Here is a 24,083-nt window from a genome sequence, read left to right as displayed (position 1 = left end):
AAAAGCATCAGTGTCTGGGTGATTAGAAATGACACTATATAAGGACCACGGTGCTACATAAATACAGACATACAACAATGAAGTAAAACAGTATAAACCTATACACAACTAACATACTGACAGATTTTGACTATAAATATACTATATATATAAATGGTTACCTATACATAAACAAAAAAATACAAACTATACAAATGCTTTACATAAATACTGTACATGTGCAAAGAGAAACATCGTAAGTCAAGCAGCTGGCTGGACACACACACACACACACACACACACAGGAGAGATAGCAAGATGCTGAGAGCTTGACACACCTGATTGTCTCCCTTGACACTCACATACACCTCATGTGAATTAAAAGACCTCTACTGAGATTGTAGTTCCCAATGCTCCCTTAAATTTTTGTTTGCTGAGCAAATACCACTTCTTTAGGCTGCATCCACAGAAGTATATAACATATAATATACACTACTGTTCAAAAGTATGCTATCCTTAACCAAGCCTGTATTTATTTGATAAAAATAAATGTTACAGATTGTTATGTTTTAAACGTCTTTACTGTCACATTTCATCAATGTCCTTGCTGTAGAAAAAGTTCTAATCTTTAAAAAAAATCTTACTGACCCCAAACTTCTGAAAGGTAGTGTTTATCATATATACATTTATTCAAAATAAATGTTTGTATTATTTTATGAATATTTCATTATTTTTGTAAATATTTTTCAGATTACTAAATGTATTGTTTATAAACCATACATATTAATATAACAATAAATGACGAATAATTTGACACATTCATAATAAAAAAAATATTGCATGGCCTTTGTGAGCCTGTGTATGTGCCACAATGAAATTTGTACTGCACTGTTTGTGAATTAATCCTCTTGGGAATTAATCAGTGCTGTATATTTCCATACAAGATTTCTCACAGCTTCAGCTGCATGCTGAGGAAAAAAAATCAATGGACACGTGGATAGACTCCACTTTAAACTCCATCCATTAATTTAGCTCTTATTCAAGAAGCTCTAGCTCTTCCCCATCTGTTTCTAGGTCTGACTTCTTACAGTTCTTTTTTCCATCAGTGAGGGAACAGTGTCAGATGAGCAGCCAAACATACTTAGAGGGAACAGTGCTTGTGATTCCTTGAAAGTCATAACATCTCTTTCTCTTTTAATGAACAATGACTTCTAATTTACTTGTTATATGCAAAACTGTCTTTCAAATGTGTTGGTGTCTTTTTTATGTCAGCCTTTGTATATTCCAAGTCTGTCTTTTCTAATAACCTTTAACTAGCAGGTTTAGCCTTGCCCTCTCTCTCTTTCTCTCATCTGGGCTAGAGATGAAAGTGAGGTGAGGAAGCTTTTCATGTGGGTCCTGTTCTCGTCTCCCAGCATCCCTCTCCCTCCCTAAAAAAACACCACAGGAGTCATTTATCAGGCCTCAGCACAGCCTGGATAAAGGTGCAGGTGTGTCTGCATTGACCAACAGTTTTCCCAAACACAAGAACCACATCCTCAAACTAATTAAAGTGTGCACCGTGACGGGTATCTATATGGTCTTTTGTGTTTGGATCGGTTAGGTTTTTTCCCCGGCAGTCCATTTTTGTTGTTAGAAACAATAACAAAACTTAAAAAGTCCAACTGTACACATAAAATCCTGGGTCCAAACCAGTTTACTGATTGACAGACAAATAATTCTCAGGAGGATGTCCCTTCCTTTCAGGAATGGGTAGTAGAACTAATTAGAGTGGCTGCATTCGAAAAAATGTCTTATAAGCAGACGGACAAGCTAAACCTATACTATAAAAAATGGTCCAAGTACTTAACCTATTTGGAAATATGTGAGAAATATGCTGATTGTGACAATGTAAATGTGATGTGCTATAAGAATGAATTTTATTTATTCATTTTTTTTCATTGTATTTTATTTATTTATTTTTCTCATCATTATATACTGAAGGATGTTTTAATTGTATTTAATTATAGCAAATCTGTGACCTGAGTTACCATCTATTCTGAAATTTGCCCGAGAATCAATAAAACTGTTAATCACTAAAAAAGGTCCAACTGTGCCATGGAGAAAAGTATGACTCTTTGAGAGCTGAAATGTGCTAAAAAAAACTCATTTCATTATGTTGGAGAAAAGGATTCTGTGTGTAATACATAGACCTTCTTTTCACAATAACAGACAAAAACACAAACCAAACAAAGAAACAAACAACGCAGATACTACACAAAAGTAAACAAAAGAGAAAGAATAATTCAGGTTTCCTCCAGATATCTCATAAGACTTCCTTAGAAAGACAAAAAAACTAATTATTAACAACTTCACATCTCTTTGGCAGATATAATTGTGTTTGTCTTGAGAATATGTTCAAATACTTTTTAAACTAAGGCACAACACATTAAAAACGTCAAAAAATACATAAATAAAATTAATATCAAAATCTCACAGACAGAAATGTTATTAACAGGCACAAACCTCACTTAAGAAACCTCCTTTTTTTTCTTAATGATTTATTGAATTAAAAGATAAATTAATTCTAAAAGGTGTTTAAAATAGGAACTAATGTGACAAGAAAGAAATACAAAATTATAGGGCTGCACAATTTTGTTGAAAAAAATGTAATTGCGATTTTTTCAGATTAAAAAACATGCCTGGTGTGCTTGTTTATAGGGATGCACAATTTGGCCAAACTTTTGTGATTATATATTAATACGAAAACAACAACAACAATAATAATTTGAATTCTTATTAAAATCAAACTAAAGAAATATTACTACTGTAATTTCATTGCAATTCCATTATTTCACTGTAAAATTATAGTTCAACTGTAAAATTGCAAAACCAATATTGCTGAGCACTTCATAAGCACTTTGGTTTATATGCACTTCCCATTAAAAGCTTAGGAAGATTTTTGGTCCATATATTCTCAAAACGTTATAAGCAAACCAATGCAGAGATGAGTTGGAATGGAGCGGCATTTACTGTGAACTGAGCCACTCAAAATCACAGACATCACTGCATCCTGAGCAGCTCATGTGTAGAAGAGCACAGTGCAGCATTGCACTATGAAACACACAGTGCGTGTATTTGATAATCACATGAAACCAATTTTGGTTTGATTTTGATTAATCATGCAGCCCTACTAAATTAAGGGTCGTAATGGCATGATAAAGGTTAACAAAAGAAAAACAATCAAAAACAGACAGAAGTAGTTATACACAGATAAACCACTGCACACTAACGCACAAACTCAGGTATGTAGTGTTGCACGCACACACGTTCACACACACGCGCAGAGGACATGCAGTGTTGGGTTACCCAGAGCGGCCAGGTCACTGGCAGTGTTAGTAAAATCATCCTCCATTAGACATGAAGACGACAGTTCCTCCTCAGGGTTAGTATGAGTGACATCATCAGCATGAGACGATGCCGCCGCCTCAATATCACTCCTGCTCTCCTCATCCTCACCCTCCACACTCATCCCATCCACCACGTCTGCGAGCAAGCAAACAAACAGGGACGCCCAAAAAAAAAGAGAGAAGAGGAAAGAGACAGAGGAGGTTAGTGAAGCGTTGAGTGTTAGCTCAGTATTCCAGAGGGAAAGGAAACTTTGCATGTAAGTAAAGAGTCAGAAAAGCATTTGTTTAGACCCATTTAGACGTTCAAACAGTATTTCCTTAACAAAAAAGTTTGCTGCTGTCACGTTGGGGTGTGTGTGTTTGAGAAATCAGGCAGATGGCTGAGAGTGTCTGGCAGAGAGCTGAGCTTTATGTGTGTGTGTTGCATGGCAGATTTGGCCTTGACGGCAAAATCTCCTCCAGAGTTCCTCTTCCGCATCCACAGATCTGAATCCCACAGAGCCCTTGACAATACAGGGCTGCACGATATGGGGGGGGGGTCTAATTGCAATTTTTCTGATAAATATAAAAAATATTATGCTATTTAAAATGCAAGAAAAAAAAAAAACTCTTGGGGTCGGTTGCATAAACAACACCACATTAAGACTGTCTTGAGAACTAGTTTGAGTAACTAGCAGCTAACCAAGTGATTATCAGTCTAACTAATTCAAATTAGATCAATCTACATTTTTATGTAACTGACTTAAAAAAATTATGACCAGTCTAACTTTCTAGACTAGTCTAAGCAGTTTACGCAGCCGGCCACTGGTTTGCTGTGCTTGTTTGTACAGCTGCACAATTTGTCTAAAATTTTGTGTTTATATATCATTATGACTATAAAATAATAATAATAACAATAATAATTGCATGATTATTAATATTACTATTATTAAAAATATTCATAACACTTTATTTTAAGGACCAATTCTCACTATTATCTAGTTGCTTATTAGCATGCATATTACTAGCATACTGGGTGTTTATTAGTACTTATAAACCTACCCTATACCTAAACTTTACAACTACTGTACCTTAATAACTATTAATAAGCAACAAATTAGCAAATTAACAAATTAGAGTTTGTTTAGGGAAACTCTTAGTTAATAGTGAAAATGTGTTCCCTAATCTAAAGTGTTACCATAATATTAAACTAAGAAATATTACTATTGTAATATTTCACTGTAAAATAAAAAATAATGTATTTAAGAAAAACAATGTAATTATTTTATTGTACAGTACGACCGTAAAATTACAACATGAATTAATTTATATACCATTTAATTTCCTAATTTTCAACTGATAAACCATTAAGTTATTTTCAGACAAAAACTTTCAGTTGAAAAAAATAAAAAGTGCATGATATATGACTTTTATACAGTGCATATCGTCTATCCTTCTCGTTTTTATCTGCCCCAAAACAAAATCAAGACTTTGTAAAAGAGCATAATAGGACCCGCTTTAAATTAAATATGACGTCTAACCTGATTAAGGTCTATATGCACGTTATACAAGTTGTTCATGTACAAAACAGTTGCTCAAGCATAAAACCCCAGTGCTGTGCTTCACTCTGAAACACACACTGCATGTATTTATGTAATAAAATCATACCCTTTGCAATTTGAAAATTGCATTTCAGTTTTATTTTGATTACTCGTGCAGCCCTATAGGAAAATGCCACGTGATGTCCCTAAAGAAATACCCCAACAACCAGAGAAAAAGAGCAAAAGAAAGAGACGGTATGTTTTTTTTTTCCCCTTTCTCCCTTTTTTAAAAAATTTACTTTCATTGATACGGTAACACATACACGGGGCAGCGCTAAGCTAATTAACGAACACGTGGTAAAAGTTTTGCTGGCGAATGTCTTGCTCTACTCAGCTCGAGCTCTCTCAGAATTAGAGGCGAGTGTTTGTGTGTGTAAGTGTGTGTGATGGTGGGATTATGCGTTCTGCACGATAGGCCTTGTGCATCAAGCCTATAGCATTTCCCTCCAACCTGATTTTTAATGAGTTCTACAATTAGCAGAGTTCAACAGCCCGAAAGGCCAAATAAACTGTTTTTTCACTGTCTTTCTCTCCCTCCCTCTGACCCGTTTTTCCCGTCGCTCTGTCTACACGGGTTTGTCCGTCTCTGTGGGCCGCAAGGGGTGTTATGCAGCATTTCTGAGCCACGGTAAACGCGTGATTGCAGAGGAGGGAACACTATTTGGTGGACAGGGAGAGGATGAAGAGAAAATGGAGGGCGTCAAAGAGTGCGAGATGAAAGAGATAAAAGGAGAGGAATATTGGGTCTCCCCTTGAGCTGTGAAATGGTACACATGGACATGAGCCGGCACAGAATTAGGCACAGCGGCTAGCCCGCTATGTTAACACCTCACGTATTAAACAAAACCTTGACGCGCCGCTAACACCCCTCTCGCTCGGCGTGCATGCGCACTTTTAATTATACGCAGCGGCTAGCCACAACGCTAACACCCCTTGGCGTAAACACCTTTAATAACACGCCACAGCTGTCCGCTATGCTAATGCCCCACTGTTTCCGCACGGGCCACCCAGCGGTTAGGGCTACAGTAACGTGTCGTCTCATTGTCCTGTAATGTGAAATAAAAAGGAGAAATGGTGGCTGATGATAACACGGGACGCGGCGGGAAAGCCGAGCTGAAGGAGATGCGGTCTATAGGAGTCCTCCATGGACAATGAGACGCTGATTACCCGGCATGGGTGCGTGTTATAATGACAGTGATTATGATTTGGGCTGTGTGGACTGGTGTGTATGTGTGCGTGTTGGGACATAGGGCAACGCTGGCTGTCGCAAGAGTTTTCCTGATGTATTTCCGAAGGATTATGTGGGAAGCGACTGCCTGAACAAATGGAAGTGAAGCCCTCTGTGAACACCTCAAATTAGAGTTCAGAGTATGTGGGTGTGTTGGTGTGTTTCTTAATGTAATGCTCCTTTGGGCCTTGAAAGCAGACGTGTTTGGTTGCCATTATGAAGTGAGCAACAAAATCGCTTTTTAAGGGCTGAAAGCCACTAATGGACACACACACACACACACACGCACGTACAGCCTGCTCTTAATGGACACACACACACACACACACACACACACTGAAGCTCATGAACAAATTAAAAATCTCAGAAGCCAAACACTAGTACTTGGCCTTAATGTTCTGAACATTTTCACAATGTTATTGGGGAGCCTGAAATAGCAATGACAGAAAATATGTGCAGATTCAGCATCTAAATCAGTGTTTGGCATTAGCATGCTAAGTTAACAATGCAATACTCTACTTAAGGGTTAGATCACCAACACAATTTAAATTATGTTTAGTGTTACTGTAAGCTAAAACTATTAAAAATCATTTTATTTAATTGAAATAAAGCTGAAATACAATTAGATAGATATAAATATTGGATTAAGAAAACTAAAAACTTTAAGTGAAATAAGTTAAGTTGAAGCATTAAAATTACTAAAACAAAAATAAAACAAAGCTAATATATATATATATATATATATATATATATATAAATAATACAAATGTAAACTAATAAGACAACTAATAAAAACAAACTAAAAGTCAAAAAACTGAAAATGTAATACTGAAAATGCTGGTAGCTGATTCTGTATGTAAATAATACTAAAATAATATCCTCATGTTGTTCCAAACTTGTATGACTTTATTTTTTCTGTGGAACACAAAGGAAGATATTTTGAAGAAAGTCTCAGTGTATGGACAACAGCTGAAACATTTTTCAAAATATCTTCTTTTGTGCTTTGCGAAAGAAAGTGTCACAGGTTTGGAACGACATGAAATGATGAATTTTAATTTTTGGATGAACTATGCTTTTAAGCCTCAAAATGTACATAGCACACACAAACATTGGGAAAATTGTGCACATTGGGTGAAACAGCCCATGCTTTTAGGCTCTGAATGAATTATAATCAACATTCTCTTGCTTCATACCATCTCCCAACAAGCATGATGTAATGTATTATGGAATTACCTTATTTATGAAGGACGTGAAGCTGCTTTTAGACTTCCGCCAAAGCAAAGTATGCACCCTTGAGAGCATGTCTACATAGGCATCTCAGTATGTTTTGGAACAGAGCTTATGTCTGTGGTATTTCAAAGTGAACGCATGTAGATTTGCGTGTGCGTTCGCATGCTTATGAGAAAATGTGCATGCATGCGTTTATGCATTGTGAGTGTATGTGCGTGTTCGGCCTATAAAAGCCCCCCTGCACTCACCTCCAGCTGTCTTTGACCTTCCTTTTAAGTTGTTCCCAGCTGCACTACAGGCTATGGAGGTGGAGTTAGTATAGAGAGACAGTTCAGCCATCTTTACTCCAGATCGAGCCTCTGCTATCAGCTGCCTGGCTCTCTCTCGCAGCTGCCTGCGCCGTTCTTCATCACGCTCCTGACACACACACACACACACAGAAGCAGAGGGAGAGGGGGGTTATTGAACGGGTGCCATCTCAAGTAATTGACAGAAATGCCATTTTCACTCTTCTCTCTCCCATCAGATCAGACTGATAGCAGCTTTTTTAACAGTAAGGATGGAGGGTCTCTGGCACAGAGGGAGAGAGCGAGAGAGATTCACTGCATGGTTTATTTGTCATTGATTCTGTATAGGTCCAGACATAATAAACCTGAGATATTTGCTGGTGTGTCATTTTTTTTGGCCTGACTATATGTTTAAGAGTGTTTTGTGTGCATCAACAAGAGGTAGAGACAGAAATGTATGCATCAACTACTTAAACATGAATAGACAGATGAGGAAACAGTGACTGGGAAATGTCACTTGATCCAAACTTGAATTACATTTAATTGCAACATCTAATCACTAGACCAAGCGCCTGACATGTAAAACATTTTTAATAAAAAATACTGCTAATTAATAACACATTATTGAAATTAGACCTGTAGTTAGTAACTATTATTTTGAGAAACACTGATTCATTGAACTATGTTGGTAATGACAGAATTAGTGACCACAGTTGGGTAACAATGCTTTTGAGAAAATGCATAATACTGGATGGTTATTATAACCTAACAATTTTATGTAATATTCACAAAGTTGTAGTACCACTACCACACATTAGAATTAAGACGGGTCTGCTTAGCATGATGGGTAGCCTGGCTCCACAGACAGCCACATGAACACACACCCATGCACATATTTTCAAGGTGGTTACAGGTTTCTGGAGCAGAAGAGCAGAGAGTGAATTAGCCCACCTGGTTACAAAAGTGTTAAGTTAATTAACCCCATTTCACCTGTTTCTGTGGACACTGTTTGTCTGAAGCCATTGTTCAGAAGGACAATAAGCAGAGAGATGCAGATGAGGGAATCCCAGGAGCAATTTTCAGGGGTCCAGCCCGGAGGCCTTTGAGTCTCAGGGTAATTTGAACATGCAAGACAAAGCTAAGGCCAGGTTACACCTGAAAACACAGGAGCTCCCCTGCCAACGCTGAATTGGGCACGTTTAGTATGAGTGTGTGTCTGCTATGTTCTCGCAAAATGAATACATCTGCTCTAATTGGAGGATGACTTGGAATAGCCAATGATATGAAAGCGAATAAATTAAGCAATCAACAAAAACAAACAGAACCACATGTTTCTGTGAGCGTGTCTACATCTACCTCTACTGTACAATAATGCATGTTTCGTTTCAGCTGTGAGGCTTTTGCCCTGTGCTCCTTGTACAATTTAACGTAATATAATTGTCATTCTTTCTGCAGCTGAAGTCTAAAACGCCAAATGATCTGCTCAACCTTGCAGGTATCACCACACACAACCTTCGACACACTGTTTTACATACAGCAATTCAGGGCTAGGCTAGCCATTAGCACAGAAAATGAGATTCTTTGTGTGTGTGCACCCAAAGGGCAGGATTAGCACCAGGCCCCCAGTGTAAACTGCTTTTAGGCAACTCTGGAAATGTTCTGTAATACTGTAGTCGAGGAAAATTAACAAGAGATGAAGAACAGCAGCAGACAGAGGAAAGGAAAGATGCGTCAATCCACACAGACTGTGCTGGAACATTTAACAGAAGCTTGAATTGGGCAAATCTGTAAAGGGGCAGACAAGACGCTTTATGAAGTTGGAAATGCATGGTATACCTGGAATAAATGCTGATTCACACTAAATGGATGATAACACTGATGGTGAAAAAAGGACAGACATTTGAATGCAGCTCTGTAAGTTTTTCCTTAACTTTCCAAAAAATAAATAAATAAACTTTTCACATTGTATTACATTTTCATTCAACTTCAGGCCTGTACTTTCATCATATTTCACAAACAAAAAGTGATTCAATTGCACTGGACTGAAAAATAGAGTTGTTGTTTTTTTTTTTGGAAAACTTTACAATAAGGTTTTGGATGTATATTAATTAAAACAATAACATAAAATAACAATAAGCAATACTTTTAAGACTTACTAAACTAAATTATTGTTAATTTATACATGAACTCCTATATTTTTTTTACAATTTAAATGTATAAATAACATTAAACTAGACTAAAATGAAAAAAAAAAAAAACTATATTAATTTTTGAAAAATCTTTAATTACTGTTAAAGAAGTAAAAAGCAATCTAACTGATTATTACAATATAACATTACAAAATTAACTATTGTTGAATAATTTTTTTGTGATTTGTATTAATGTTTTTAAAAAATCATGCCAATAAAGCACTGAAAATCTGAGACACTGAAAGGGACAGTTATGAAAGTGTGAAGTCAAAATGCTTGGATGAAAACAATCACTGAGAGATACAACTGGACTCTCCAAATGAATCGGCTTTGCACACTGTGCAGAATAACCACTGTGGAACGATCCATTTCCACAGCAGCAATGAGGTGTGAAACTGTCTGTCCTTTTATGAAGAGATTTCTTTAATGACTCTCTCTTCAAATGGACTTCAAGTGGCTCTTCTTCAGCTACACTGAAGCTTGACCGTTCAGTCTGGACTCTCCAACTGGGCTGTGCTTGGAGTGAGAGAAAGAGGGAGAAAAAGGAAGAGGAGGAGAGGGGAGAGAGATCAGTGGCCCATCCAACCTCCCAGCTGCAGATTTCCTAAGATAATGAGGGGATCCACAAGAACGAGTGAAGAAAAAGAAAGAAAAACATCAGGGGTGGCAGAAACTATGACAAAGTCATAGTTAAAGGTGGAGAAGAAAGCATGGTGTGTGGGAAGACTTCACTCCATCTTTTGGGAAGTAAAAAGGGAGGGAGAGAGGCGCAAAAGCAGATAATGGAGGGCTGTCGCCCTCATTCTGGACAGGAGATCCAGGGAGAGAGGGGGTGGGCGGCAGAGCTGAGCCCCAGACAGAAGCACTCACAGTGGGCATGGGGTCCGGGTGGCTGCCCCAGTCTGGCTGCTCTTTTGGAGGGGGCTGGAGGGTGGGTGGGGGCTGCGAGGATACAGCGAGCCATGGAAGGAGTCGCTCGGCTGGGCACACACACAGGCTCAGGGCCCTGGCGCTAACACAGCCGTGCCAGCCAGCCAGAGACGGTGCCAGCCAGTGAAGCACAAACAGATATATTTGTCATGACACACTGAATGTGCAGAGAAGGGGAGGGCCACGTGCGCGCACGCACACACACACACACACACACACACACACAGTACAAGCAAGCAGTGCAGAAGAAGAGAGGGTTTGGATCTTTAGCCCACCCAAAAGACACACACACAAACGTGTGTACGGATGGAAATCATTAGTAATTTATCAATTCTGGTTCTGATTCCATAAATGATTCTTCTTCATTTTGAGGGAAAAGAATGGAATATGATCGGAAAACAATTCTTTCAATTGTTTTAATTTTAAGTGTTTTATTTTAAATTTATTTAGACAATACAGTATAGATTTTTTATATCAGCCATTTATCTATCGGTCATTAAAAATAATTATTAGCTTCTCTTAAATTTATGTATAATTCTTTATTCTATTTATGTTCTTTATATTTATTTAATTGCTTTATTTTTATATAAATAATTTTAAATAAAAAATACAATACAGTATATATAATACAATATATTAGGGCTGCACAACTAATCGAATCTCTAATCGTGATTACAATTACGGATGCCACAATTACATAATCGTTCAAAGCAGCAATTAATCGTCAAAGTCCACTTATGTTATTCTGCATGCTTAAGATGCTTTTTTTCTTTCTACATGTTATCTTAAGGGTTTTTCCATTGTTTTAATTTTAGTTTTAGTCTAACATTATAATACCATGCATATTTTTACCTTTTTATTTAAAGAAGAAACCAACCCGATGTGTATTTGACATTTGAGGCTTAATACTACAGAAAAGCAATAAAAGTTTTTCAGTTAGTGTTTTCAGCTTGTTTATTTTCATATAAAAATATGGCATGCAGTTGCTTCAAACAAAGGTGTAAACATCATTCATTTAATCGTAATTAATAATCGCAATTACAATTTCAAAGGAATAATCGACAATTGTGATTTTTGTCATAATCGTGCAGCCCTACAATATATACATAAATTCTATTGTAATATAGAAAATCATAGGTGTGTTTGGTAGACAAATGAAATAACCAAACCCAAATATTCAGCGCGCTTACAAAAGCAATCAAATATGAACGCAATGTTTGAGACATGTTCAAGAAAATGAAAACACTGCCACGTCTCGGGCTCATCAACCCTCTCTATTTAAAGAAGAAACCAATCCGATGTATAGTTGACATTTAAGACTTAATACTATAGAAAAGCACTAAAGGTTTTTCAGTTAGAGTGTTTTCAGCTTGTTTAATTTCATATAAAAATATGGCATGCAGTTGCTTCAAACAAAGGTGTAAACATCATTCATTTAATCGTAATTAATAATCGCAATTACAATTTCAAAGGAATAATCGACAATTGTGATTTTTGTCATAATCGTGCAGCCCTACAATATATACATAAATTCTATTGTAATATAGAAAATCATAGGTGTGTTTGGTAGACAAATGAAATAACCAAACCCAAATATTCAGCGCGCTTACAAAAGCAATCAAATATGAACGCAATGTTTGAGACATGTTCAAGAAAATGAAAACACTGCCACGTCTCGGGCTCATCAACCCTCTCTCTGTCCTTTATAAAGTGACCTGTGAAATAAAGAGACTTCCTTGTCCTCTTCACCTCCCTCTCTCTGCACTGTCTATCAAACCCTCCTCTCTTTTATTCTTCCTTCTCTCCCATTTCTGTCCTCTTTAAATGGAAAATACAGATCGTCTATGATCTGTCCCCTGGCTTCGTGGTCTGTAATGAGAAAACTTCACCTTGTGTCCCCGGCCATTCTAAAGGAAGCATTCGGCTGCTCCCGTTCACAAATCCAATTATATGTAGTCGAGAGAGAGAGGGAGAAAGAGAGAGTGCCAGCGTACAGAAGGGGAAGTGTTGGGTGGACGGACAGGGCAGCTTTTCCTCTGTAATGTGGCCTCTGCTTGGTGTTGAGGTGTCAACTTAAAATGCAAGTAGTTGAGCATCAGCTAATCCTACAGCAGTCTGCTTTAGCCCCCAGCCAAACGAGAGCGAGAGAGAGCAAGCGCGAGAGAGAGATGCCACCGTGGCCTTATCGCTGGGCTGCAGATGTGGTTCCTGGATCAATGCACATACACCACGATCAATGCATTTGATAAAGAATTAAGAAGAAAACTGTACATGGCATAATTATGTTTCTGCATGTGTGTAGATGATACTGGTGCAGTGCGAGGGCGAACAGATAAATAGAGAGATAGAGATAGATGTCTTGCGGGCTACACAGACTGCCCTTAGCACCCGGCTCACACACACAAAAAAAAAACCCTGTCAAACAGTTACCAACCCATTTCACAGGATGGAAGGATAAAGGCTGTTGGCCAGATTTGTCCTCAGAAAGACATCTGGCATTTAACGTACAAGCATATGCACAACTCATGAGGGCATTTGAGACATTCCCATTACACTTAGTGGGCATGAACAAAAATGACAATGTCAAGCTCAAAATTACTACCAAACAAAACATGCTTATTTCAATACACGACTGCAGAGAGCCAGAGGCAAGATGTTACAGAGATGGAGGGAGAGCTGTGTGTCAATATTACTCACACACAAACTGATGAATGTGGGCATTTGGAAAGACAAACCCTTGATGCGAGTGAAAGAGTAGTAGATGAACAGGTTGAGCAGGCACTTTGTGTGGGAGTAGGAAGAAAACGTTGTCCTTTACACGACAACATAATTACCCGGTAGAAAGAGCCATTCATTGCAAGCTGTTCTTTACCGAGTACAAACAACACACACCTGCTTCAGTCAACATGAAAGCCAGGTCGCTTCCGTAATGTGACGTGTTTCCGAGTGAAAGAAGATCATTTGTGAGAAAAAAGATAAGGCTGATCAGGAATTGGTTGGATTGAGAGATGAGGGGAGGGGGTTGAAAAATAACAGGGCTTGGTGACATCAACTGAAATGTTGTTGAAGAGGACGAGCAATTTCTTACTTTTTTAATGTTCACCAATGAATTGTTCACAATAACAACTGTAACAAGTAATCGACAGATTGCTCCTCCACTAACTTTCTTTTTTTGTTATTCCAAAAACATCTGTCTTTATAATCTGCTATCAGAATATAATAGTTTGCTCTTCCTCTAAAATTACTTTGATTTTTTTTCTGCTGACATCACTTGAAATTAGTAAGAGAGATTAATATTGTGAAATATTGCAACTTCAAATTTACATTTTCAGTTTTAATATATTTTAAAATACCATGGCAAAATTGAATTTTCAGCAGCCATTACTCTAGTCTTCATTGTCACAAGATCCTTCAGAAATACTTCTAATATACTGATTTAGTGCACAAGAAATATTTTTATTATTAATGTTGAAAACAGTTTTATATTTTGGTGGAAACTGATTTTTTTTTATCAGCATTTTTTGATGATTAGAAAGTACAAAAGAACATTATTTATTTGCAAAAGAATTTAATGCATCCTTCATGAATTAAAATATTTTATTTCAACACTCTTTAATATTAAACAAATGGTTAACCAACTAGTTGTGCACTGTTTTAGCAAACTCTTATTCGCCCTGGCTCCATTCTGGTATGTAACGCCCACTTTTCACCATCCAATCAGTTTCCAAATAAACATCAAGCCCAAAAATCAAGAATACAATTTTCACTACATCAGTGAATATCTAGTTCTGCTCAGAAATATATCAGATTACGGATGTAAAATAGGTTGCGGACAGCAATGCACATTCAAGAATTTTTAAATGTATTGTTAACTTGAAAAAGTTTGATCTCTTTCAGTCTTTAGCAAGACTTGGAGCATGACCATTAAAAATGTATTAATGCGACAGAAAATCAACAAGTTATTGAAAAACGTTGTATTAATGCTTATACTTACTTTCTTTAATTAAAGTGTTCAGACACACAAATGCTCTTAGCACTCTCTCTCTCTCTCTCTAAACAAACACTTTTCAGTCCGACTGAAATAACTGGATTAAACAATTGCAATTTCATATCAAAATGAACTTAAACTTTATGCTTTTATCCTTCATATTTTATTAATAGGAGACCGACTTATGAATGAGGTTAAAAACTGAAGGGAGGTAGAAAAGAGAGAGAGAAAGGAATGAGGTAGTGGAAGAGAAGAAAGGAGAGGTTGCTGTGGTGGATAGAGAGAGAGACAGAAAAAGAGAGAGAAAAGGGGGGAAAAAAAGAGGAGACAGCCCCACTGAGAAATGACTGTGTGTGAGTAATGCCGGAGAGAGCAGTGGCTTGGTCACAACTCATGAAGAGATTGGAGGGGCGTCTCTCTCTCTCTCTCGCCGTCTAACAGTTTCTCTGTTCCAACCAACCGCTTTGATCTCCACACACACAGCCCTTCAACTACCTTCTATCCATTCTGTTTCATTAGACGAGAATCCACCGGAAAAAGAAAGGTTTCCAAACTAAAAAGACAATCGGAATGCAGCGCAAGAGAGCCTGTGTAGTCACGTCAGCATGTTAAAATGCATATGGAAGGCGCAGCCACGGTTCCTTTGAAAGTCTGAGGGAATCGTTTGAGGGCGTCAGACCCAAAGAACAGAGAACAGGAGGACGACTGTGGCCTAATTGGCCCAATTAACTCAGAGTCTCTGGTGCTTGCTGGGACAATTGGTCTTCCCCGGGCCTTCCCACTGACTCTCACGCATCAGAGGCGGGCCGACGCTTAAAGACTGTGGACTACAGAGAGAAAGAGAGAGAGAGATCACTGCAGTACGTGGTGTGTTAGTACTGACAACAGATTTACATAGAAAAAGCAACATATTTGATTACACGTTTGACGTCGCAGTTAAACGAGGCTGAAAAACGAGCGTGATGGAGGCAGCGGTTTGCCTCAAAACACACACGCACAAGCGCACAGGGAGGCCGCCACGAGTTCAAAGGTTTGCTCCGTCTCTCTCTGAGAGGGCTCTGAAAAGTCACCGCACTGTCACACAGAGAGGACGAAGAAGAGAGTCAGGAGGGTGAAGCAGGGCCTCGTCGGTAAAAATCAAACAGTCCAATTAAACTAATCATAACGAGCCAGTGAACACGAGGAAGCTCACCTGGAATCTTTTCCCTCCCCCTCTCCTGCTCTCTCTCTCGCCGTACCCTCCATAATTACCCTGGCCAAAGCGCTGTGAAATTACTGCACTGATCAACTAATGCTTGAGAAAATCTGAAGAAACGCACTGTCCCCTTTTTCTGCCTCCCTCCCTCCCTTTTTATGATTTAAAGGACTACATAAATAAAAATTATTTCCCCTCACTATCGCTCCCTCTCCCCCGCTTTCTCTTTATCGAGGACTGAAAAAGAGGAAAAAGAAACAGAGGGGAGATTCTCTTCACTTTATTTTAAAGGTCTTGTCTATGAAAGAGTGAAATTAAGTGGGGGAGACATGTTATGGGTTCAGTATAAGTTAAGATGTATAAATAGCAACTGTGGCATAATGTAACTGCCACAAAATGCATTTTGATTCAAGCATGTTTATAAATCCACAGTGTAACACAGGACCAGGCAGTAAAAATTGCAACAAAACAAGCCTGGTGTGACACAGAAACACTTTAAAATGTAAAATTACACCAGATTTTTCAACGGTTTGACATGACGACATAATTCCGCTAATCCAGAAAGGACGCATGGTGCAAACCAGTGTTGTTATTGTTAACTAAAACTATTAAAATCCTTTTTCATTAATTGAAATAAAGCTGAAATAAACGAAAATATAAAAGCTGGATAAAGTTTTAAATTAAAGTACTAAAATTACTAAAACTAAATAGAAATACTTACAAAAATTAAACCACACAATTATAAAAAATAAATAAATAAATAAAAAAAATTATATATAAGCCAAACTGATGCATGCCTTAGAAGTTCAACATCTGGACCTCTAGTCTACTCCAGTCAGCACACACAGCATGTGAAAATGCTAAAAAAAAAAAAAAAAAAAAACTACAATGCTGTAAATGTTACCAAAATAACAATCCACCCACAGGAATAACAAGAAGTTCGACCACATAGAAAAGTATGTCCGCTTCAAGAAAGATGGTGTTTGTGACTTTACAATTGAAAATGAAATTATGCATGTGCTTTTATTTAAAAAATAAAAAATAATAAAAATACATAAATGAGATTCACATTGCATCTTTTAAAATTTCTGGAATCACTCTGTAAGTGTGTTACTAGCCTAATATTTGCCTTTGTTAAAAAATGAGGATGAGATTTAATTATTTTGCTGTAGTCAACACTGTCACAAATGTTGTCAATAGCACTTAACTTAAACCTGGAACATTCATTTAAGAGTGTATGTGTATACTAGCATGAAGGGGGTGTTGTGCCGCTGTGCTTTTTCTAATTGTTCATTAATTAGCGATTTGCTCTCACCAGGGGGTGAAGAACATGAGAGCGATTCAGAGGTTTGGTTCTAATGGATTGTGAAGGCCACCTACCCATAGTACAATGACCACTACTAAACAATTTATACCTTTATCCTACTATCAAAGGCCTAAACACACACATATACAGAGTTAGCAAAGAGTAGGAAAGCAGGAGACAGAAAGTGAAGCAGAGAGAAAGAGAGAGCGAGAGAGACAGTGGTGGCAAAGATCAAAGCAAGAGAGCCAATGCAGCACAATGAAGCACAATTAACATGGCATGTAAAAGAACAAGAGAAACACACACACACACACACACACACACATACACAGAGCAGTTCTGATGAGAGGGGTGGGCTCACTGATGGGCCCGTTGAAACACACCACTGCCCGAGGACAATGACTGGCCCGCTGGCCATCCTACACACTCTCACACACAATCAAATCTGTATGCTAACTGCTAACAATATTGTACACATGGAGAAGCAGTGCTTCATTTAAAAGACCCCTTTTTGACAAACATTTATCCTGTTGAAAGTTGGGGCAGGATATTGAAGGGCTAGTTGCACCAAGGCTGCATTTATTCAATTAAAATCACAGTAAATACCTTAATATCAAGCTGAATATTAACTGTAAGACGATTCAAACCTTCCCTGTTTTTCTATATATCATCTAAATGACAGAATCATTTAGCCCCTGGTAGTAAAAAAAAAGGCACACAGTATTTCGGCCCATGCTAAAGTGCGCAACTGAAAAGCTCACTAAACCCCAATGACTTCACTCTCTCTCTCTTTCTTATCCATCCTCACTTTCACCCCTCCATCTCTATCTCTGCTTTGAAAGAATGGAGCAAGTCTTAATTTAATTAAAATATTCCCTCTGCATGCTAAAGCGTAAAGTCTCTTCTTAGTGGAGGAGCTTCATGCAGAGGCCAGTGATAAGATAACAGGGCCTACTAATCAAAACAAGACATCAACTAATCTAATCTAAATCACTAACAATTACCAGCGTGCCAAGCCACGCTCCCTTTTGATCAATGTTTTCTATTAAAAAGTGAAACAATTCAATATTCCGGCACGCTAATGCACTGAAGCCTCATTAGCACATCGTCCTTGGGATGGAGGCGTTGCAAACGCACACACAGACGCTAATTCGTGGTTAATTTACGGGACGAGGACCATCTCCCCTTCATCAGAGCGCAGAGGACTTTTGCAGGCGAGAGAGACTATGAGAAAAGAAAATATTTTTCTTTAATTTATGGCAGCATCACACTAAGGTGCCTTCTTGTTCCTGTTCTTTGCTTTCTTATGCATTTCATTCAAGGGCATCTCATTTCCTTTTAAAATTCATACAGCAAAACGTCTGAATAAATCCGCCACACGCCAGATATTTCATCATGTCCTGAAAACCCCTCCCCCGTGGTTCTGTATGTTTATGCCACTGATTTCACACTATTCTTCCTCTAAAACAGGATGTCAGGAGAACTGAAATGTTATTCGGATGTGGCCTGAGCTTTTCGACATCAAGTGTCAGCCATCCTGCAGTACTGAGCTCAGTAGAGCATGTTTATTTAGCGTTTGATGTTCTCTGACTGGTCACTTCCTACATCACTACCTGGAGTCCTTGAGTAACCCTTAAAGACTTGTCCTGTGTGAAATGAGAGACTCTAGCTTGCAGGCTCTTGGCTACAGAATAATATTACTCTCCATTACTTCCTGTCTGACGGGACAAAGGAGCATCCTGAGAGGAGTTGGGAATAGTGTTAAGAACTTATGTGTGTATACGCACTTATAAATATGTATATGGAAGAGCTTATACATAAAAAAAACTGTGGGAAAATCCACAATTGAAACATACAAAAATACTGAAAGGTTAACGTTTACAGGAGGTTTGAGTTTTAGCCATAACTATAATTACCTGTATATACACTACCATTCAAAAGTTTTAATTAATTCTTCTAATCAGCAGAGACACATTAAATTGATCAAAAGTGTAAGTAAAGACTTTTATAATGATCTTTAAATGCTGTTTTTATTATCTTCCTATTCCTATACATTTATTTCCATTCCTGGTGGAATGACCTACCCAACTCAATTCGAGCAGAGGAGTCCTTAGCCATCTTCAAGAAATAGCTAAAAACACATCTCCTCCATCTTTATTTGACCCTCTAACTCTAGCACTCTCTATTCTAATTCTATTTTATCTATTTGTTGACTTGACCCTCTAACACTTGCACTCTCTATTCGTTTTCTAACTGCTTGTTTTCTTTTAAAAAAAGGCCTTTAACACTAGCTTTCTCCATTCTTTTAAAAAACCTTGCTACTGTACGTGTACTGCATGCTAACCGAGACTTGTTATAGCACTTGCATATTATTGCTCTTTTGTTGGTTTTGATTGCTTCTATTGTCATCATTTGTAAGTCGCTTTGGATAAAAGCGTCTGCTAAATGACTAAATGTAAATATAGTTAACATTAATGTATTAACTACTGAGAAATGCATGTATTTATTAATCATTGATAACATTAGTTAATAAAAATGCAGCTGTTCATTAATTCATGTTCGCTCAGGTCAAATAAATAATATTAACAGATACTGTACAACTTTTGATTTTAATAAATTGAACTCTAGCTAAGATTGATAAATGCTGTACAAGTATTTGTCATTGTTAGTTCATATTAATTAATGTAATTAATGATAACAAATGGCATCTTATTGTAAAGTATCGCCAAGAAATGTTTTTTGAGCACCAAATAATTTGACTGGAGTAATGGCTGTCGATGTTGATAACAAAGAAAAAGTGTCTATGTGTGTGTGTGTGTGTGTGTGTGTGAACTCACATCAATAATCTGTGGAGTTTGTGTAGGTGACTGTGCATTAGTGGTGCTTTTGTTTCCAGCCTTCATGGCAGCATCTCTACGGGCCTGTTCCAATAGCAGCCTGGCCCTCTCCTTCAGCTCCTCTTGACGAGACAGGACCTTCTGCAATCCACAGAAAGAGGTTTCATTCAATTTTGAGTGTAACAACGTTTTACTTTGTATAACCACTTTGCATAAGCATGATCTGTTTCACCTTCTCTTCACTGGTGTTAGACACTGGGGCGGGTATGACTTCCTGAAAAAACATGGAAAAAAACATAACATAAGAACAAATCTGTGTATGCCCTATCACCCTATATGTTGTGTGAGTCAGATTAGCATCTCTTCCTAACACTATCAAGCTTTGCGCTCTCATTACGGGCTCCAGCAGGCAGCTGATTGGCTGATTGGCATGGCGGTGATTCTGTCAGCTGAGGAGACGTTTGCTCCTGATCACTGTTAACATTACGGGTGAGAACGGGTGTAAAACAAAAAAAAATTAAGGTGGTGCCAAGTAACTGTCGCCATGGTAACGCACCTCTCATGTCACAGCTGAGGCCTTGATGACATGTCAAAACAAAATCAGGACAAATCTAAGCCGGGAAGTAATTCAGTGGAAGAAATTACAGTGATACATGGCGAGAGTGTGATAAAAGTTGGTTGTGCTGCAATACCTGCAAGTGTGTGTGTGTGTATGTGTGTGTGTGTGTGTGTGTGTGTATGCTGTATAGATGAGGAGAGGCTCTCATGCGGAACACGCTATAACCCGTGTCAGTATTAAAGCTGCAGGCGGGACGGCCCGAACATAATGACATGCCACTCCGAGTGACACGCGGCTGCTGTCTGTGCCGATCAGGCGTCTCACAAAATGGCAAAAATATCAAACATGTAAAAAGCTTCAAACAGTTTTATGTGCTTTGATTTTATATGGCAGCTTTTCCCCTTTAAGTTGTAACTGCTGTTCTGTTGGGAGTGTTCAGGGGATTATTCATTTAACATGCATGTATATCTACCTGAGTTTGTTAACTCAAATTGTGTTTCTGTGTATTTATGTTTGCTTGCTTGTTTTGGACCATTAGTCCTCTGCGGTTTGGTCATTTTGAATGCTCAACAGGATTCTCGCACTTTTTGACCAATGAATTTCCATAATGTTTCCATGACTTTTCCAGTCGTTTGTGACGTTTAAATAATTTTTACATGACACACACAAAGTGTCATTTTTAATCAATTAAACACTTTGGTACTGAGTATAAATATGGTAGAAGTTATTTCCATGACTTTCCTAGGAAATTTTGAAATTCCTTGATATTTCCAGGTTATCCAGAATCTTGGGAAGGAGGGTTGTGTGTGACATTAAAAACTGATGATTCCAACTCAACTCTTGAATTTTAATTGAAATTAAATTAATGGGATTTTTAATCAGAAAAAATAAAAATAAAAAATGTTGAAAAAAGGCTCAGAAGTTTTAAGGTTTACTGACCTTAGGGAGAAAGAAAGATTTAATAGAATGACAGAAAGAATAATATATAGAATCGTAGATTGATAGAAAGAATGATAGAACAGTAGAATGATAAAATAGATATAATGATAGAATGACAGAACGATAGATACAATGATATAATGACAGAACAACAAAACAACAGTACGACGGACGGACGGACAGACAGATAGATAGATAGAACATTAGATAGAATGAGAGTCAGACAGATATAACAATATACAAAAAGATAGAATGAACAAACAACAGACAGAAGGTTTATAGACCTTGGGAAGAGAAAGACAGACAGAAGGACAAAAAGAATGACAAAGAGCAAGAGACAGACAGACAGACAGATTTTTACATGACACACACAAAGTGTCATTTTTAATCAATTAAACACTTTGGTACTGAGTATAAATATGGTAGAAGTTATTTCCATGACTTTCCTAGGAAATTTTGAAATTCCTTGATATTTCCAGGTTATCCAGAATCTTGGGAAGGAGGGTTGTGTGTGACATTAAAAACTGATGATTCCAACTCAACTCTTGAATTTTAATTGAAATTAAATTAATGGGATTTTTAATCAGAAAAAATAAAAATAAAAAATGTTGAAAAAAGGCTCAGAAGTTTTAAGGTTTACTGACCTTAGGGAGAAAGAAAGATTTAATAGAATGACAGAAAGAATAATATATAGAATCGTAGATTGATAGAAAGAATGATAGAACAGTAGAATGATAAAATAGATATAATGATAGAATGACAGAACGATAGATACAATGATATAATGACAGAACAACAAAACAACAGTACGACGGACGGACGGACAGACAGATAGATAGATAGAACATTAGATAGAATGAGAGTCAGACAGATATAACAATATACAAAAAGATAGAATGAACAAACAACAGACAGAAGGTTTATAGACCTTGGGAAGAGAAAGACAGACAGAAGGACAAAAAGAATGACAAAGAGCAAGAGACAGACAGACAGACAGATAGACAGATAGACAGATAGATAGATAGATAGATAGATATTTGTGTGTGTTGACATTTACCTGTGTGAGTTTAGCAGGTGTGTGTGTGTGGTTGGTCTGGGCACTGCTGTCAGATTCAGAGTGGCGCAAACTCGCTCTCTTCTTCTTGATAAGATCAGTGTCTCTGTTATACGTGAAGCCCAGTTTGTGTGTGTTCGTTAGAGAAGACCCGGTCTGCCACGTGGGTGACCCAGATTCAATTTGTCTTTCACCAGGCCGTGGGGTCTCGTGCTGCTCCCTGGAGTCTCTGGTGTCAGCAGCGGTCAACCCACCTGATTGCCCTCTCTCCTTTTCTCTCTCCAGCCTGTGAGACAGATCACCCATGTCCAGTGTATCGGCTTTGAGGAGTTTTTTCTGTTCTGCAGCGGGAGGTTGGCTGGTGGAGGTCTCCAGGTTGGTTCTGGTGCTTTGGGCGGATCGTGGGTGAGGTTCAGTGACCGTTGTAGCTACTGTAGAGTCACGGTCTGCTGTAGTCGCCCATAAAGATGGAGCTACATCTTTTAGAACTTCCCTTGGGGAGGTGGATAGAGAACCACATCCCCCAACTGTCATGACTGACTTCACTTCCTGCTCTTCTTTAACACCATGCCCACCATTGGTTGCTGCGGCACCCTGATTGGTGGGCTCTTGGTGAATGTCGTTAAGTTCTGCGTAGAACTTGTCTTGGTCGATAGAACTGTTTGTATCCGTTTCAAAGTCTCCAACTTTGTATGTGCTACGACTGCTGTTGGCTTCGATCTGCACAACATTGAGTTCCTCTCCGCTGAAATGTGCCCGGATCTGATACAGGTACGTCATCACTGTCAGCTTATCCGGGATCGCCAGTAGAACCATGTCAGACGGCTCCAGAAGCCGAGAGATTCCCAGACTGGCGAAGCCATCATATGCCTGCATACACAAAAAACAGATGATGTTTAAAATCAAGCATAGAAAATAAAGGGCGGTATAAAATAAAACAGTACATAAAACAAGAACTGGTGTACAAAAAAGAAGGATTGATTGAAGGAAAAAAATTGACTGATTTCATTTCAGCTGTGTCAATCCTTCGCAGAACCATTAACACGGTTGCTGAAGGGTAAATAGCTGAATATAGGGTGCAAAATGTACTTTATTTTTCTAAACTAAACTAAACTAAACTAAACTAGAATTAATCTGTCAACCAAATGCATCAAAATTCATCAAAACTAAAATAAGTCTGGGTCAGACAATAATTCTTCAAAATAAATAAACAAATAATAAATGATAAATAAATGAATAAACAATAGAATATGTGATAGAACATGACAGAATGATTGACAGACAGAAAACAGATGAGATAAATAGATATCTTCAAAATAAAATTTTTAAAATTTAATTAAATTCTATCAAATTAAAAGTAAATAAATAAAAAATCCGGGTTAGTCTATAGGGC

The 24,083-nt window shown here is 37.8% G+C and overlaps 1 protein-coding gene across 4 annotated transcripts in view; it reads right to left on the bottom strand.

The window, feature by feature from the left end:
- The window catches only part of LOC107744614 (EH domain-binding protein 1-like), a 152,346-nt gene that overhangs the window by 38,432 nt on the left and 89,831 nt on the right, over window positions 1–24,083 (bottom strand). For 3 of the 4 annotated variants that reach the window (XM_016558397.1, XM_016558407.1, XM_016558415.1), the window contains 5 exons: window positions 22,694–23,560; window positions 20,371–20,412; window positions 20,139–20,279; window positions 7,655–7,823; window positions 3,328–3,504 (listed from right to left, as the gene is read on the bottom strand). In XM_016558397.1, the coding sequence (XP_016413883.1) occupies window positions 3,328–3,504; window positions 7,655–7,823; window positions 20,139–20,279; window positions 20,371–20,412; window positions 22,694–23,560 (1,396 nt within the window). The remainder of the gene's footprint in view (window positions 1–3,327; window positions 3,505–7,654; window positions 7,824–20,138; window positions 20,280–20,370; window positions 20,413–22,693; window positions 23,561–24,083) is intronic. The other variant, XM_016558418.1, reaches the window with a different exon arrangement.

Source organism: Sinocyclocheilus rhinocerous, unplaced genomic scaffold (genome assembly GCF_001515625.1).
Source record: "Sinocyclocheilus rhinocerous isolate Xijiao unplaced genomic scaffold, SAMN03320098_v1.1 scaffold851, whole genome shotgun sequence".
NCBI classification, from domain to species: domain Eukaryota; kingdom Metazoa; phylum Chordata; class Actinopteri; order Cypriniformes; family Cyprinidae; genus Sinocyclocheilus; species Sinocyclocheilus rhinocerous.
Note: the sequence above shows the minus strand (reverse complement) of the source record. Positions and strands in the feature narration are given on the sequence as shown.